This window comes from Lutjanus erythropterus, chromosome 7, assembly GCF_056507025.1.
Source record: "Lutjanus erythropterus isolate fLutEry1 chromosome 7, fLutEry1.hap2, whole genome shotgun sequence".
Taxonomy (NCBI): domain Eukaryota; kingdom Metazoa; phylum Chordata; class Actinopteri; order Lutjaniformes; family Lutjanidae; genus Lutjanus; species Lutjanus erythropterus.
In genome coordinates this window covers 22,801,863-22,817,913 of record NC_139323.1, presented here as the reverse complement: position 1 = coordinate 22,817,913, position 16,051 = coordinate 22,801,863, and the positions used below count along the sequence as shown (strand labels likewise).

At 38.6% G+C, this 16,051-nt stretch overlaps 1 protein-coding gene across 1 annotated transcript in view; it reads right to left on the bottom strand.

The window, feature by feature from the left end:
- Positions 1-2,497: 2,497 nt before the first annotated feature.
- LOC146324021 (adhesion G protein-coupled receptor D2) overlaps positions 2,498-16,051 on the bottom strand; it is a 111,793-nt gene continuing 98,239 nt past the window's right edge. Inside the window, exon 24 of the mRNA XM_084722238.1 lies at positions 2,498-2,687. Within this exon, the coding sequence (XP_084578364.1) occupies positions 2,547-2,687 (141 nt within the window). The 3' untranslated portion in view covers positions 2,498-2,546. The remainder of the gene's footprint in view (positions 2,688-16,051) is intronic.

Genomic DNA, 16,051 nt, shown 5'->3' with positions numbered 1-16,051 from the left:
GTTCCTGGTCCCGAGCTCCATTTTTTCACACCTTCATTAATTGTGTCTAATGATCAGACAATCTTTTATCACCCACTTCCTCGAATTCTGTGTTTAGGTTCTGCAGCTGCCTTGGACTCCCTATAACATACAGATGAACTCTACACAGTACCACATGCAGGCAATGCAGTCATGCACATAAATGTGGTCATTGCAGAAGTCCCATGTTTTGACTATATGTTTGGTGAAACTTTGGAAGTCCTGCTCTGTTGCTAACAGGAGTTTGTTTGGAGATGACATTTCGTAAAAGCTTAGGGAAATTGTTTTCTGTCACTCCAGCTGTAATAAGTTAAAATTTAGCTGTTTGCTTTACAACAAACCAATCTGTAGCTTAAATGGATAGTTGTGGTTATTTGAAGTGGGGTTGTGCGACTGCTTATTTGTAGTCAGTGTATTACCTACATTAGATGACAGTCAACACACCCCCAGTTTGGAAAAGCAATGCACTGCTGAGGACATGGTCAGCAGCAAAATATTCTTCACTTCAAAAAAGGCCCACCTAAAGAAAAAAAAAGATATCAGTTTAAATGTATGCTATATTTAGAACACTTTAACTGCTTTATTTTGCTGTCAGTCAGCCTTTTCTGACCATAAACCTCTCTCTCTCCAAACCAGTGAAAGGTAAAATTAATAATTTTACAATGTGGTAAAGTTATCTGGTTGAGGTACAATTAATGTTTTTGCCAGAGGAGTGGTTGAGCGCAAGAAAGCGATATTTGGCTTATAATATAACAGTGGTTTCCTGTTGGACCAGGCTGCCTGACAGCAAGGTAAAGCCCCGACAATATCATAAATATAGTGTATGTTTAAACAGATATTGAATTTTTTTAAGCGGCTAAAATATGTTTTGCTGCTAACCACAGAAGTACATCGTTTGGCCTATGACACTGGGACTCCACTGCTGCTCCTCCACACTGGGGGTGTGTGGACCGCCATCTACTGTAGGTAATACACTGACAATCGATAAGTACCTCATACAACCCCACTTCAGATAATCTGAACTATCCCTTAGACTTGTATGCAGGATAAATGCTTTGACAAGGACTTACACAATGCTTTCCTTTGTGCAGTTACACGCTCATGTACACTGTCACCACATGAATACACACAATGCATCAAAATGCCTCCCCCCACCCCCATTTGTGTGTGACTTTTGCCCCTCCAACTGACACCCTGACTCCCCCCCATCACTACCCCTGTCCTGGGGAGTGTCTCTCTGAGGCTAATTGAATTTTTCTTCATATTTCAATAAATAATTATTATGCTTATAACACCAGATTCTCGCTTCCTACGCACAACAACACTGTTCAGTTCCATTACATGTGTTTTTTCTGCTGGAAAAATAAATAGTTATTCCAACACCCGCTGAATAACATTACGGTACAATAACATGTAGGAATAAGAGATGAATTCCCCGGTGATATGCAGATTTAGAAACATATTATTCTATAGAGAAAACATCTCAGTCCCTGCTGATGTTGGCACGTAGAGGGAAAAACACATGAAATGAGATTTGTAATTGCTCCTAATATTTGTTGCTGAAAGAAAATTTAAAGAATAGGTACTTAATTTATTGGGTCTTTGGAGCACTGTTTTGTTGGAACATTTTGTCTTGATGTCACAAAAATAAGTTTCATTGAGCAGATATGTTTTTTTCTGTTTTATAAGTTAGTATCAAATGAGCAGAAAAAAATATGACTTCACTGTTCTTCTTCTTATTATTATTTTTTAAATGCCATTCTGGCCTTTATTTGACAGTTGATAGTAGAGTGACAGCAACAGTGAAAGTTAAGAAAAGCTGCTTAATTGCGTTTTTGTTTTGTCTGTGAGTATACGCCTTCTGCAGAATCAGGAAAGATGCTGCACATTATCACTCAGCCGTTCTGCTTCATCTTATTTTCTTCCAAGTCATTCTCACCTTTATGTGATAGTGTGACAGTATCAGGAAGAGAGAGAAAGGGGATGGCGTGTGATAAAAGTGTCCTCCTGAATCAAACCAGGAACATCACAGTCACATGAGCTGTATCTCACACGATTGGGTCCTGAGTAGGCCCCATTACTCACACTGCAGCATTACCCCACGCTTTAACTGGGCAATATACAGTTACGTTTTCGCAAGCAAATGTACAGCAAGTGAAGCCATGAGAATACACCATGAAAAACACAAATATACCAGATACAAAGAACTTGGTTAGCTTATTGAAAACATGAAATTGAGGTTTAGATTGAAATTTGAGGGATTTAGCTTGTATTATTATGTGCTGCATCTTAAAATAAAAGCAGTTAAAAGCAGAATGAGTCATAGATCATTAAAAATACTACTATTAAGGTAAGCAACACCACATTTGGACACAGATGTACCAAATATTCCTGCATCTCTACAATGATCATAGGTGACTGAAGATTAAAGTGTTGAAGAGAATGATAAAACATTTCACCGACTCTGATTAAAAAAAAAAAAAAAAAAGAATCACAATATAAAACTACAATAATTGTCATCAGCCCAGTCAGTCAACGTACACGAGGCCGTAGCTTTTCTGAGGTGCAGGGCTGCGAGGAAAACAGGGAGCTGCAAACTCCAGCTCCATGGGAACGTGAAGACTACAACCAGCCGGCAAAGCGTCCACCTCTGAGGGAGGAGGCTCCTCCTGCATGGGAGAAGGAGATGGGTAAGTGGAGAGTGTCAAGTCAAACTAAGAAGACAATATTTACTACACACGACTGAGGTCTAGGGCAGCAACGATAAATTATTTTCGATTTTCTCAATTGATCACTAAGTTCTTTGGTCCATAAAATGCCGAAAAATGTTGATCACTCTTTCCGAAAGTCTAAGGTGACGTCCTCAAATGTCCTGTTTTGTCCACAACCCAAAGATTTTCAGTTTATTGTCACAGAGGAGTAAAGAAACCAGATATAATTATTCACATTTGAAAAGCTGATAAAAGAGAATTTGAATTTTTTCTCTCAAAATGATTAATTGATTACCAAAATAGTTGCTGATTAATTCAAAAGATGACAACTAATCAATTAATTGACTAATCACTGCAGCTTCACTGAGGTCCTAAAATACACTGGTATATGCAGATGATGGGACATTTCCTATTTAAAATTAGGAAAAAGATCAATTACAGAATATAAAATGTGTAATTATTGTGTTTTTCTATGTTTTATTGAAGCATTTTTGTCACTGACATTGATTCACACATCAATTAAACAAACCCTTCCTCTTTAAAAAAACAAACAAACTACCTTTTAATTCATAATGACACTTAAATGTTCTGTTTTTCATATTACCTTTTTTTTTTTTACATTTCCTTCATGATTTGATTAGATTTTTTAAAATTCCATCAATGCTTCAGTAGAGTAATGTCTGTCTTACTGTATATGACATTGACCTTTACTGCCCGCAACTCAGATTTTTGCAGTTTTCTTCTGCATTTTTATCTTTCGTTTCACTCTTGCTATCAAAGTACCTAAATTATAATATATGCAGCAAGTCTTTTTAAATCGTGAATTGATCAAAACATTTCCAAAAATTATATAAAATGTCTTCAAGCCTAATATAGAAAACAACTCAAAAGCAATTAAAATTTAAAGTGCAGCTCTGTTTACACTGTCTCAACTTTTGACTCCACTCATCAACAACCTTCAACAGCACGAATGTTGGTTTTAATATAAATTACACTTTTTATTTATTGAAACACACTTTTGCTATTGCAAAGTAGTTTTTGTCATTATGTCAATGAATTATCTAAAGTTACCAGGGACAGTTTTGTGAAAAATACATTAAATCATTAGCTAAGTAATGAAGAATCATTTTCATCATTTTCTTGTACTTTATAGTACACAATACGTGACATCAGACTAGACTGACTGACCCGATTTCTAACTTCAGCAGCACATACACAACTACCTGCAACTACCTGTAACACAGAACATGCCTTTCCCTCTCCCTCTCTCTCTCAGGTATGTTCATTTCTTTTTAAGTTTTGTTTTATACCCAGTACATACAGGATAAAATATACATTTTGCCCTTCTGTAATACATAAGTCGTTAAAAGGTTATGTATTTTATTAGTGTAATAATACTAGGATTGCAGGAGTCTCTGCAAAGTCAACCTGAAAGAATCACAATGCAGCAAAAACTGCTGACATTGTTTCTGTAATCAAATATATACAGCAGGCTTTACAACTTCTCTATGTTTTCAGGATATTTAGGAAACCAAACTCCAGCAACAATAGCCAACAGGTTTCCAAACGTCTCTTGTAATAGCAAACCAAAGTTTTGACAATCTATTCTTTTTTCAAAGATGTGAGGGATCATTCGACTGCTGAGGTGTTGATGATAATGTTAGCGCCTGTGTTCTCGTGCAGCATTAAGGATGCTGGTCACAGTCGGGCAAGAGGCCAGCTCAATCCCTGGCGCGCAGCATTGCAATCCTCACTTGGAGCTTGGCTTGCAGTGCCTGGCCTCCTGTCTGTAAATGTGTTAAACCTGCTTTCACTCGCCCTGAATTTGTATAAATAATGTATATACATTTATCCACAGACTCTAACAAGTGCAGCCTCAGGTGAAAATACTCAGAAATGCATGCTATGCGCATCCCCGAAGGTGGACATCAGCTCCAAACCGACCAACTCAAAAGATAACCACACAGAGAGCAAGAAAAAAAGAAAAAAAGCACAAATGAATAACTTGCCAAAAGCAACATAAACACACATACACGCAGTTTCGCTCTGTCTCTAACACACACGCACACACACACACACACACACACACAGAGCTGTCAGTTTCTAAACAAGTTTTCCTTTCCATCACACAAACAGCCCCAAGTTGTGTCTGCCAGTGTTATGTGAAGCTTTTAAACTCTGGAACCACATCACTCGTGTTTACTGAGATGCGCTTGTATGTTTCCCTGCATTGTCAAAGCGCAGTCAAAGAGAAAGAGATTGAGGGCACAAGAAAAAACAAAAGCTGTTGGAAATGTTCCAAGATTGCAAGAAAAGGTGCAACTGAACACTGGAATAAGCCAGTTTGGTATTCAGTCCAGTTTGAAGCAGGACCGCAGGCCCAAGAGGCCTGAGAAAAGCACAGCCAGTCTGAACAAAATGCACACCTGCTCAGCGCCACATGGTGGCAAAACTCATCTTTGGTGGATTCATCACTAAGGATAACCTATAACACACCCATCGGTGACTTGATAATAGATTATACTATTTTAACATACACCATATGAAACCTTTGTTTTAAATGTTTATTTGCCTTTATTTTAAAAGCTTTAAATAAACAAAGTTTTGGATTCTGCATACCTGTGTGTATTTTATTTATGTGTTTTATTTATATTTTACTTTACAATACAATGAATATACTCACTAGGGGTTGTTAAAATCATTGGGACAGAATCTCCAAAACTGATAGAAAAAACATTTCATTGCATTATATTGAGAAATAAAGTGGTTTATTCGTCATTTTTGAGTGTTAAAACTAGTAGTGGCTTGTGCCTGGAGCATACTAGAGCAACATTTTCCAAGTTTAAGAATGCCATGGCCCAGTTTGAAATATATGTTCCCAGATTGATGTATTCACCAAATACAGTGCAACAACTAGGTCAGATAAATGGAAAAATAACACATACTTTAAATCCAATGGTTTTGATTTATTAGCTGTGAATGCTTTTTTAAAAACCGATCCTGAATATTTTATATTAATTTCAGAATTATAAAATTGAAACTCCTAGCCCCGGCCTACATTTTGGAAATCACTGTACTAAAGTATTTCAAATCTTAGCTGATTTTATAAACATGGGAAACCACAGACATAATTATAGTTTCATCAGATTTTTTAAATATTTTCATTGTAAAAATGCACACATGATTCAGTCAGGAGGCAGGACCACATACTTGACATTTATGCTAAACAATTTCAGAGTGATGATTACAGGTACACAGGAACTCACAGAAACCTGTGTGATCACAGATTACTTCAAACCTCGTCAGTTGGCTGCACTTGTGAGTGCTATGCTTTGCACACAAAAAAACCCCCAAAACAAAACAAACACAAAAGCCGTATTTATGCTGCTGGCAATCTAGTCACACTAGTGACACTTCCTGGTCAGTTTGCTCTCATTGGCTAATGTGGTTTTCTGCCCAGTACTCAATTGCTGTTCCTTTCATACTTCAGGATTTCAAATCATGTTTGATATTTAGGATTAGAATTTGGGGAGACTCTGATCCAATCATAAACATTATCCGTGTTTCCTTATACCTGAATTGTCAAGCGAAACTGAAGTGAACTTAATATAACAAAAAACAACATAAAAAGAAACTGGGAATTAGGCATATTTCTATTAGCTGGTTTGGAGCAAACGAACATGGCAATGCAAACTGTAATTTTGTTGTAACCTGACAGGTTAGGCTACATTAATAAGCAGTAGAAGAAGTAGAGGTCGTGAACCAGAAATAAAATGAGTTCTTTGCAAACTGCCAAAAAACCTCAAAGAAGAAAAGAAACAAAACCAGTGACTCACACTGGCCATCTTTGACAGAAAAATAGAGAGAGGACATTTTTTTGTCAGTAGGGCAAGTTGTAATTATTCTTTTACGAGGCAGTCAGCCAAAATGGAACCAGCTTCTTCTTGTTCTCTCAGAAAAAAAAACAGCCTATTAGTCATGTAATTTAAATGTATGCTACATCAGAACTGTGTTTTCTTCTCCTATTAAGTGCATCAACTGGTTTCTGAAAAAGGCAAAACCTACCTCAAGCAAGCATAAAAACTTTTTGTGAAATTAGCTTTTTTTTTTATTTTGTCATTTCCATCATTTTTTCTAACACAATACTTCCATAAAAATATGTTGATGGAAACACGGCCTCTCACACCACAGGATAATTTGGGCAGACCTGCCGCAAATCAAGACCATCCCCAATTGGAGGGGTGAGTCGGACCCATACTCTCCCAGTTATCCTCTAGTGTGGGGCCAGCGTTACAGATGAAGAACAAGAAGGCTAAAGAGAAACAGCACAACTCTTCAGAGAGGCAATTAGGCAACTTTCTAATCACTTATACCAAACAGCGACTGGGGGACCCATTGTTTGGCGGCCTGATGGACAAACTTTAAAAATGTAAAGATCAAATTAATAGGCAAGCATTGTTAATGGGAACACTCACTATTGTTATGCAAAAGCCTCACTGTGGCATGCAAAACAAATACACTAAGGTTTGGAGATGGAATGGTTCGAAGGCCGCTGCCGTTTCATTTCAAAGCATGCATTATACATCATTGTGCATAAAGAGGAAGCCTACAGCATTATGATGTTTTTTTCCACGATGATTATCCTTTATTAGTCATTAAAAAGAGAGCGAGAGAGAGAGAAAAAATACAACTTTTAAGCACCTGAACCTCGCTGCCAGCATTCCATTAATTGCCTGCACAATGGGGAGAGCCTTTGGAGATTTTTCAATTTCAAAAAATGAGGAGCATGCATTCAGTCGTGCTCATGTTATACCGGCACTTAAATCCTACAGAGCTCACATAAAAAAGGACTCAAGGTTGCATCCGATTGAAAGCCTCCAACTACAGCCACTTCAGAAATCCATTTAGCAAGCGGGGGGTTAGAACATCTAATTCAAACAGAGTCGCCCTGTTAAAACGGTTGCACCAATGTCTTTTAAAAACACACACACAAACACACACACTTTCAGGCACACTTTTTCTCCTGTGTTTGCTTGGCTCCATTGTAAGAAAGATGAACCTGGCACATAGAGAGACAGCAAGATACAAAGAATTAATCTTGCCAGACCTCAGCCAAGTGGCGAAGGTGAATGCTCGACAGCACGTGGAATCTTGACCTTTGCTTCAGCAGTGTCAAAAAGACAGGGACGTCAGAGAAAGAGGTCTGTGGCATCAGTAGTAACATAGCGACCTGAACGTCACAAAACTGTTCATCAGCTGCAGAATCCTCAGCAAAGAGAATGTTTTATTATGACTATATCCCAAAAATTAATTACATTTTTGGACTGACCTCAAAGCATTTCTGGAAGGAGAGACAATAATTAAAAAAAAAAAAACAACTTTCAAACAATTCCATTAAACCAAGATGAGGATATAAAATTTGGTAGTTTTGTGAGGTGATGTTTCAGAGGAAATTATGACAGGTTATTGTAGCGTGTATGCAATAATCAACTACCTTATCGACTTGATTAGCCAAAGTCTCCGGTCACAGGACAAATTTTCTAAAGCCTGAAAAAAGACCCAAGAAGAAGAAGCAGAAGTCTTGTTTTCTCTAAGACCATTAGAATTACATTATACTAACGTTATCATGAAACGTTTGTCCAATGATGACAAACTAAACTGCCAACCCCAGCTTTAATAAATTAATAATTTAAGAGCCCATGGATAGTGGCTTATACTTTAACTTAAACACTTGAACAGTGGCCAGGAAAACCGCCACCACACAATTGCCAAGATAAGTGACTATTTTCGAACTATCAATCATTTTGAGCTTGTAGTTTTGCTCATGCTCATACTAAGTTACTAATTACGCAGTTCTGCCTCTGTTCATTTCTAAAAAAAAAAAAAAAAAAAAATGCTCTTATTACTGCAGAAAACAAGTTCATCACCTTTTCCTGGAAAAGACCACAGACTAGTAGACAACAGCATAGTATTAAACTACCCTGCACTCAAAAGTAAAGGTGTTTGTGACAGGTGCTTTGACGAAGACACAATCATGCTATAGGAAATCAGCACACCCACACACTGTCATTACTTGCTTATTTATTTACTTCTCAGAAAGTTTCTGCGTGCGACCTTACACAAAGTGTTTAGAACAACAAAAGTAAGGCGGTTTATGATCTGAGAAGAGACTGAATCAGACTGACAAGCACATAGAAGTGGGCTCACAAACACACACACAACTTGAACTACTACGACATGACAACACTGTATTGCTGTTTATTACGGGAGGCTGCTACATGTCTAATCACAACACTAATCCCAACGTAATCTTAATTCCAGTCCTACAGCTAAAACGAAGCGTTAACTAGGGCTGTGCATTGACAAGAATCTGGTGATATGATACATATCATGATACAGGGGTTACAACTGAATTAATTATAATACAATAAGCAAGGTGATATCAAAGTCAAAAATCAAAGACAGCTTTTTCATCTGAAAGAGAAAAGAATACAATTTGCACACAAAAAATATTAGAAACAAAAAGAATACGTCTCAAGTTAAGCTTAAAAAATGGCTGTGGAGACCAAATTTGTGTCCCAAGGTGTCAGATAAAACCCTACATGTTACCATGTGAACAGATTTGTGTCCAAGCAGTGTGATTAATATGTAGAGTAGATGCACACAAACACACATACACGCTAGTTTCAGAATATATTCAAACACGTTCACTTTCTCAAGATTTTGTCGCATCACATACTTCACGCAACACTAAAATAAAATAACCTACTATTACTCTTCAACACAGAAAAATGTGAAAAACTGAGAAGGCCGTAATACTTTTTGTGATACATGTGTGTTCATTCATACTAACACTGATGGACATGCAGTAAAATGAATATCCAACAACATTAACTGGGGCAGAGTGGTGACCTCAGATCCCAGCACATAAAACCAGAACATTTTTAATCTCACAAGCCCACTGGTAGCCTTGAGCTGTGATCAGCTGTGAAGACCAACACAGAATAGGACCATCACCAATCACACAGAATGTAACAAGTACTATGCTCACGTGTAAGGATCTATGCAAGTATTTATTAACAGAAATACATTAAAGTGAACAAACAAAGACACACACTTAATGATGCCTTTTGTGTGAAACATAACACTTACATCACTGAGCTGAGAGGCACGCTCGGTGTCAAACAAAGGCAGCAAATGGTTTGGCTAGCACTGCTTTTACTAAAGACTGAATGCTTTCCATCAAGGTCCTGTGCAATTCCAACCACAAGCCTGAGCAGGTGATGTACAGCATTTGAAAACACACTCTTAACATTCTGGCCTTAATGTAAGAGTTTTCATTCAACTGTCTTTACTCTTTGACTGCCTTTAACATTGGTGTTTGTTTGGAGTCAACCTTTTTTGTTTCCTATTGTGAAGCGCCACATAAATGTTGCAAAACAAACAAAAATAATGCATATAAATCATAAATCAAATAATGTACATCCTTGAGTTTACTGTATTCCATACCTATGACAAAAACAAAAGATTCAACTTCAAATTAATGAGCATCAGTGTGTGTCTCTACTAATGTGTACATGTGCGTCTACAGACGAACGTATTTGTGCATGTGTCTCTGCACATTCATCTGCAGGTCTGTTGGTGAGATCAATATGAAAACCCTGAAGAGGACTGAATCAAGCAGAAAGAAACTTTCCTTTCATCTTCCCTTCCCTCTATGCCTCCTTTCTTTCCTTCTCTGTTTCAGAACGTCACGGACAATCGCTGGCAGGCCTTCAGATGCAAACAGCTGCTCTCACATTGTCACTTGTGATGGGAAACTGATTATTTAGTCTGCTGTCCCTCCTTTGGGACAGCAACAGTTTCTGTAAGCTACTGAGGACTCTGAGGAGGCTGGGTCCTTTGCCAGAGGCAGCAATAACACTGTAATAGAGGCTCCTATAAATGAGCATCACAGACTTTAACATGTCTATGAAAACGGAGAGTATGGGCCCCAGGGAAGATCGTAGGGGAACATCCCCTTAGCATCTGTTCAGAGCTGTGGCTCTGTTTTAGAGAGGCCAGGAGTTAAGTGTAACAAGGAAAAGGCTGCCTCTCATCACCCGGAGTTCTGGGTTTGTCAAGCCGGTGTTGATCAAGTTCGACCTGACAAGGCCTGGATCCACTCCACTGAATCACAATTTTTTCCTTTCACCTGTATTAAACTGTTAACTGTATAAGCACTTGATCATCACAATTCTGTGCTTTCTGGTTGGAGGGACTAACAGAGAGAAAGTCTGGGTGTACAGGCTTTGTGTTAGCTGGAAATCTGTTGGATATCATTATAATACCTGGTGCCAGTTGCTGAGGCAGCTGCAACCCACACAACAAGATCGTGGCCCAGCCCTACTTGGCAGTGTATGCTCTATGTTTTTCAGACCAACCAGGTCACTGTTGCAGTCCAACTAAAGCTGTTTTTCCACTGCATAGCACAGCTCGGGTAGACTCGACTCGCTCTTTTTTGTTTTTCCATTGTGAATAGAACCCAGGGCTCGACAATAAGGATTGCTACCTTGCTTGGGGCAAGTAAAATGTCTTCTTGGGCCAGTAAATCTGGCTTGACTAGGCAAATGGTAAAATAGAATTAAACTATTAAACTATTTGATAATTGATTAATCGTTAAAAGTGTTTTTTCATGCAAATTACATTACATTTAAAGACATCAACTTAGACTTTAAAAAACTGGGACAGACATTTTTCAGGATCTTCTGACATTTTATAGATGTTGCAGTTTGCCACAACAATTAACTTTAGTTTTTGTTATTATGATATTTTGTTGTGATAACTGCTAATAAATATCACCCAGTATTTTTAAATATCCAAGCTACCATCAATAACATCCACAATTTTTTAATTCACTCGACCCATCTTTTAAAAAGTGGATTTAAAAAACCATGCCATGGTCAACTGATGAAGTGCAGATGTATCAGCAACACCATCACATCAATATCCTCTATTATAAGAGTAGTGTAGCTCCTTTTTGTCTGCATATGAAAAGATGGATGGTGAGAGAAAGCGAGCAGCAAAGAGTCATGGTGAATGTGACTGGTGCAGAGTAAATGTTAGCATTGAAATTGACAGTTTAGCAGTAAATCTACAGTGTAAGCTACACTTTGTCAGTGAGTAAAGGCTGCTGCTTCTCTGCCAGAGGAAAATTTCTGGAAAACTTTAACCCATGTTAAAGATGATGTCAGGCAATGTCACACTTTACACATGTTGAGAGGGTACTATCTGCAGTGGAAACAAAGTAGATAAAAGTAACTGGTACCAAAAACGAGTAGAGTCAAGCTGCACCATGTAGTGGAAACACGGCCTAAATTTCCTGGTCACTGACTGGCATTCCAGTTCCATTTAACGCTGCCATCTTAAACTCTCCACCCCTTTCATACTACAGCATATGGCACAGCATCTGGTGTTACAATGGCAGAGTGGTTTTCCCTCATTTTGGCGGTGCTCTTAAAAGGAAACATTTTTAAGGCAGGGCACTTCCACAAGCTAAAAAGGGTGCTCAATTTTTCTGCCTCACCACAGTACTCATCTTGGGACATCTGTGTGTGGGACAAAGGTGGGCAGTTAGCTGACAGCCTATTGGATAATTTAGATTTTTTTTTGTTTGTTTTTTTTCCCGGAGGTTTAATACATGTATGGTCAACACTGTATTCTTAGAGATGTCCTAAAGTAATATATGTTAATAGGGGTGTGCAATATGACGATATTAGATCGTGAAGGATTAGAATGTGTCCACTATCCTAAAACAGGTCCCCGGGCTGAATTAATATAGATAGTAGCATTGATAAGCTCCAACATTATAATTTTGTTTGTTTGTTTGTTTGTTTTTTTAAGTTTGGCGCAATTTATAACAACGTGGCAGCACTGCAACTTGTCCACTTCTCTGTCTGTGTCAAGCCCTTCCACATGCGCACACACACACACACACACACACACACACACACACACAGAGAGAGAGCAAGTTCAGTGTAAGGCAGAGCGGAGTCATCGCAGGAGGAGAGAGTGAAATTTAAGAAGAGAAATAACTGGAAGGTTACTTGATCATATCTACACTCATTATTGTTAATAAGTGCAATAAAACCCTTGCCATTATAAAGCCAGTGCTTCATCAATACACCTGTTCAATGAGTATTAACATGTAACATATGGAGAGCAATATTTTAATCTGCTCTGCCCGTGTCTCTCATGCACCACCACTGTTTTACACAAGCGCTCCATGCTGCCTCGGCTAATACCATACTGAAACAAGCCAAAGCGAGAGACCTGCAGGCAGTGCATCACCTCAGCATCAGAGGGAGGAGGACAGAGGACAGGATGAAGATACTGAATAATGCCTGTGTTCTTTAATTGTTTATAAACTTCACTCAGTGTTTTGATGTCAGGAATATGATTTTTTTTTTAAATGCAGGAAAGTAGTGCGGTGCATCCGACTTTTTTTTAACTAAATTTTAGATTTGATCCCATATGATAGATTAATATAGTGACTTCATTGTTGTAAACAACATTTTACAGTTGCTGCTTTAGTTATGGCTAATTATAAGCATACCCAATTCACACAGATTGCACACACCGTTTGAAATCTGTTCAAAAGGGGACTTGGGCCAAAATAGTCTGTTATGCTTTTTTTTCTTTTAGGACTGTTCTTTTTAAAAAGATAAATGAGATTGATTGGTTACTGTTCAGTTAATCTTAAAACCAATATGAAAAAGAATCATGATGAAACAGTGATTGTGATCCTGCCATCAAAAAAATCATGATATGATCTTTTTGCCCATCACCCACCCCTATATAACAGAATAAATACATGAATGACTTCTTTCTTGTATCTGGATGGTTTAAACAATTTTCAGTCTTTCATTTTCACCTAAAATGTTGCTGTTAGCATGGGTGCTTTTGCTGATGTTTATTTGTGTCTGGCAAAAAGCCACCACCTGCCAGGGAGTATATTTGTCACCCATGCACACTACATTTCTACCAGCTATACAATAAGTGGGTGAAACAAAAGATACTTTGCCCATTCTGTAACAATTTTCCCACAAGATCAGAAGTGGTGAAAAATACAACAGCGAAAACAAAGAATATGAATTTCCTGTGTCTAATCAAGGTTCTGCTGACAATAACAACAATTTACGGATTTTCAAACACAACTCTGTAAAAAATAAAAATGTATAATAGATGGCACACCATTGTTGAGTCGACCTCCAGCACCCGATGCAAGATTGACAGCAAGTGGGCGGCATTTTGGTAGCGCTCACGTTAACTGGCATTTGACAAGTTCTCTCTCTGGGAGTGTACCAGAGCCTAACAGTGCATATCAAGCCCAGAGTCTAATGTGAGGTGAGTGATGTAAGGTGAGGTGAGGCTGTGTGAAGCCTGAGGCTGAACACCAAAGCACAGGGCAGCCGTCGGATCAATACTGGCTCAGCCACAGACGAACGAGGTCGGGGTGGTAGGCTGCAGAGAGACGGAGCTTCCTGATAGACCTGGGCTGGTTATTCATGTACACACGCCCACATTTATTCATAACAATGAGGGTAGTCATTTCTGCATTCTGCCTTTATCATGCATTTTCTCGCTTTCCTTCAGTTTTTTACATTAAAAATGGCAACATATAATCAATTAAGTTATTCTGAAGTATATTTATTAGCTGGAGAGCTAAAATGCAACATTTGATTTGTTAACAGTTTTGGTGTAGTCTACATGCCAGATGAAAAACTTAAAGTTGCATAGAGGTGTAGAGTTGAGCTTAGTTTATACATTGATGGTTCCCCTGCCAGTGTTCGAAGAACATAAAAAACTCAACACAAATGGCACAGAAACCCCAACTACTCCCAACTAGTGTTTTGGGAGTGTAATTGCAGAGCAACACAGACACACAAGCGCACAAGTATAAATGTTCAACCATGTAGGCCACTTGTGTAGACTACACTGTAAGTTCTGCATAGAGTCTATGCAGAATCATAAATTAGTCTTTGGCTCTTACTTTGTAGTGGACCTGGTAATAGGAGCAACCATTTTATTTTCCAAAAAATAGTGGATTTAGGTGTCAAGCGGCTTTCAGAGACAATCTGACAGCAGCACAGCTGTGCTCTGAAACCCATTATTTTCAATGGCTTGTGTATTATTATTATTTTCAATGGCTTGCGCATGGCTTAGATAGCTCACACAGCTCGGTGAGCACAGCTCAAATCACATTGTGAGGCCTTTATCAAGTGTATTACTTTTAAAGCAGGGGTGATTAATGACCTATTCTTTGTGTCCTCACTTGAAATATAAGCTTTTACTCATTTCCTATCCATTCTACAAACATTGCCAAAAAGCATACATACATGTAAAAGTAATAAGAAATCTGCACCCAACAGTAAAAGTCTTCCTTTGCAATATCAAGCAGCTGTATTTGACCAATATTTTCATCTTGATGGGGAAGGACAGACACACCCAGTGTAGCCAAATCAGAAACCGACATCCACAACTGATAAAAATGTCAGATGAAATTTGTAAAAACTCATAAATAATGGATGCTCCAAGTAGGCAGGGGAGCATCTTCAATGAGCCCAGAGTGCCGAGCACGCTTTCTCATCTCCAAACCGAGAAGCCATCTTAATGACTGCGCCCGGAGACCTAGGGGTCTCCATCAGACACCCCCCCAACACCATTTCCCACAACCCCTCCACAGGACCCCCCTCGTCAAGCCTGTCCATGCTCCCAACCACCACATATCGTACAGAGGGGAACATGAGCTCTTAAATTAAACATTCACAGCAGCGGCCGCTGCCTGTTTTAGGCAAATCAGCAGAAAATGAAACAAACAGGGCGCCTCAGGAAGATCCATGTGTGTGCAATTGAGACATTTTTTTGGGGAGACTGGTGGGGTCTCTTAAGTCTTGTGGAGAGCACAAATGCAAATAATGTCATATCTGCTTTGCTGTGTTTTGTGGATAAGAGGCTGCTTTACAGTTACCCATTTGAGCATGTTGGAAGAAGTACAAAAAAGAAGAAGTACAAAAACAGTTTGTGGCTATATCTCAGAGGCAAAGGAAGATGAGCTGCTTTTGTGGTTATTTTGTTTAGTGACAGAAAGAGGAAGTGAGAAATTAAAAAAAAAGACCTGTATTTTGTTCAAAATAATGACACTGGGCTCTGTAGGATCCTGCATCATCAAGACTGGGGTCACCTCTAGGGAAGGATGATGGTGGATGAGGTAGCGACCACTATACCCCTCTATTGACCTGAATTCAGACATAAACAGGAAATTGCCTACAGGAAGGAAGTCA